Here is a 1,286-nt window from a genome sequence, read left to right as displayed (position 1 = left end):
GACCCAAATTTGTCCTGTGTGCATCGGCTTCTACTAAACTAGATATATACATATATATATACACATATATATATGTATATATGTATATATATAAATATATTGTCCTGCTGATCCGTTAGATACTGAAGAGGACGACGACAGAATCTCGTCATTCGATTGCGGGTTGCGGGGCTGTAGATATCTGTCGGTACAAGCTGCTACTGTCATCTTGAAATTGGTAGTACGCCCAGATGCCAATTAAAGCAACAACAACCATCACCACTATCAGACTCGTAGACGTGTTTCCTCCCTTGCCCTTACCGCCAGAATTCTGCGAGAAAGCAAGCACACACGGCGCAGCAATGCAAATAAAAGCAGGCAAACAGCGACAACGAACGGGAACGAAGCAAACTAAAAATACTCGGGAACTTCGGGAACTTATCCGTTAGTCGGAGTGTTTTGTGGGGGGCAACTGTAAAACCTAGCGGTGTATATACACATTCAACAAAAGAACACACGCACCGATGCCCCGGATGATTCCTTCGCCTTTGGCGGGGTGCATCTGCGTATATTCGTTTCTCCCTTTACTCTGCCGATAAGATACTCATCAGCCATCGCGCGAGCGTCGAGTGTGTGCCCGATATCTTCAAATGAATCCGTTGCGTCTTGGCCTGCAGGCAGCGCCACAGCAGACGAAACCGCCGCGTTATACCGGCTTCTTCCCACCCCAAGCCGACACACCAGAAGAGATGCAGAAAAGACACGCACTGCGACGAGAAGTTGGCGAAAAAAACGCATGTAGTATGTTGCACAGCACAGATATGCTGCAGCCACAACAACAGCATGCTGTGCAGCATGCTGATGTTGCACAGCACCGACATTCTGCAGCAACCACAGCGAATCGGCAGCTGCAGCACATCCTACACCTAAAAAAAAAAACGGAAACAAAAAACAAACTATCGCGGCGTCTGGCGTGAGGGAATACCTGCAACTTCGAGGATTACGTGATGGCCCCCCGGGTGGTCTTTCAGGAATTTGGTCAAGTCATAGACCAGGCCATAGAATACACACCAACAACTCTGCGCGTCTGTGTGTTTTTTTATTTCCTCCCAAGAAATTTCGGGTAGCTTTAGTAGATCCTCCATGATGTTTTGCTTGGCGTATGATGATGCTTTGCAGGTTTATTTCTTTGCTTTTGCTGCAAGCGGCTGCAACAACACCTGCGATGCCTCGCTCGCAATAGCAGGACTGTTGGTAGCCCTCCGTGCTACAAACACGGAACGGGGGACCTAGAAAGGAGAGCAGCA

General features: G+C 48.1%; 1 protein-coding gene across 1 annotated transcript; it reads right to left on the bottom strand.

The window, feature by feature from the left end:
• Positions 1-148: 148 nt before the first annotated feature.
• EMH_0005270 (cytochrome b5, putative) lies at positions 149-1,124 on the bottom strand (the record flags this gene model as incomplete). The annotated part of the gene is made up of 3 exons (XM_013497101.1): positions 149-310; positions 502-650; positions 965-1,124. The coding sequence occupies 3 exons, from the start codon at positions 1,122-1,124 to the stop codon at positions 149-151; spliced, it is 471 nt and encodes a 156-aa protein (XP_013352555.1).
• Between the last annotated feature and the right edge of the window lie 162 nt (positions 1,125-1,286).

The sequence above is a fragment of the Eimeria mitis genome, genomic scaffold (assembly GCF_000499745.2).
Source record: "Eimeria mitis Houghton genomic scaffold, Emh_scaff247, whole genome shotgun sequence".
In the NCBI taxonomy this organism is placed as follows: domain Eukaryota; phylum Apicomplexa; class Conoidasida; order Eucoccidiorida; family Eimeriidae; genus Eimeria; species Eimeria mitis.
The sequence above is the reverse complement of the archived record's forward strand: the minus strand, read 5'-3'. Positions and strand labels throughout refer to the sequence as shown.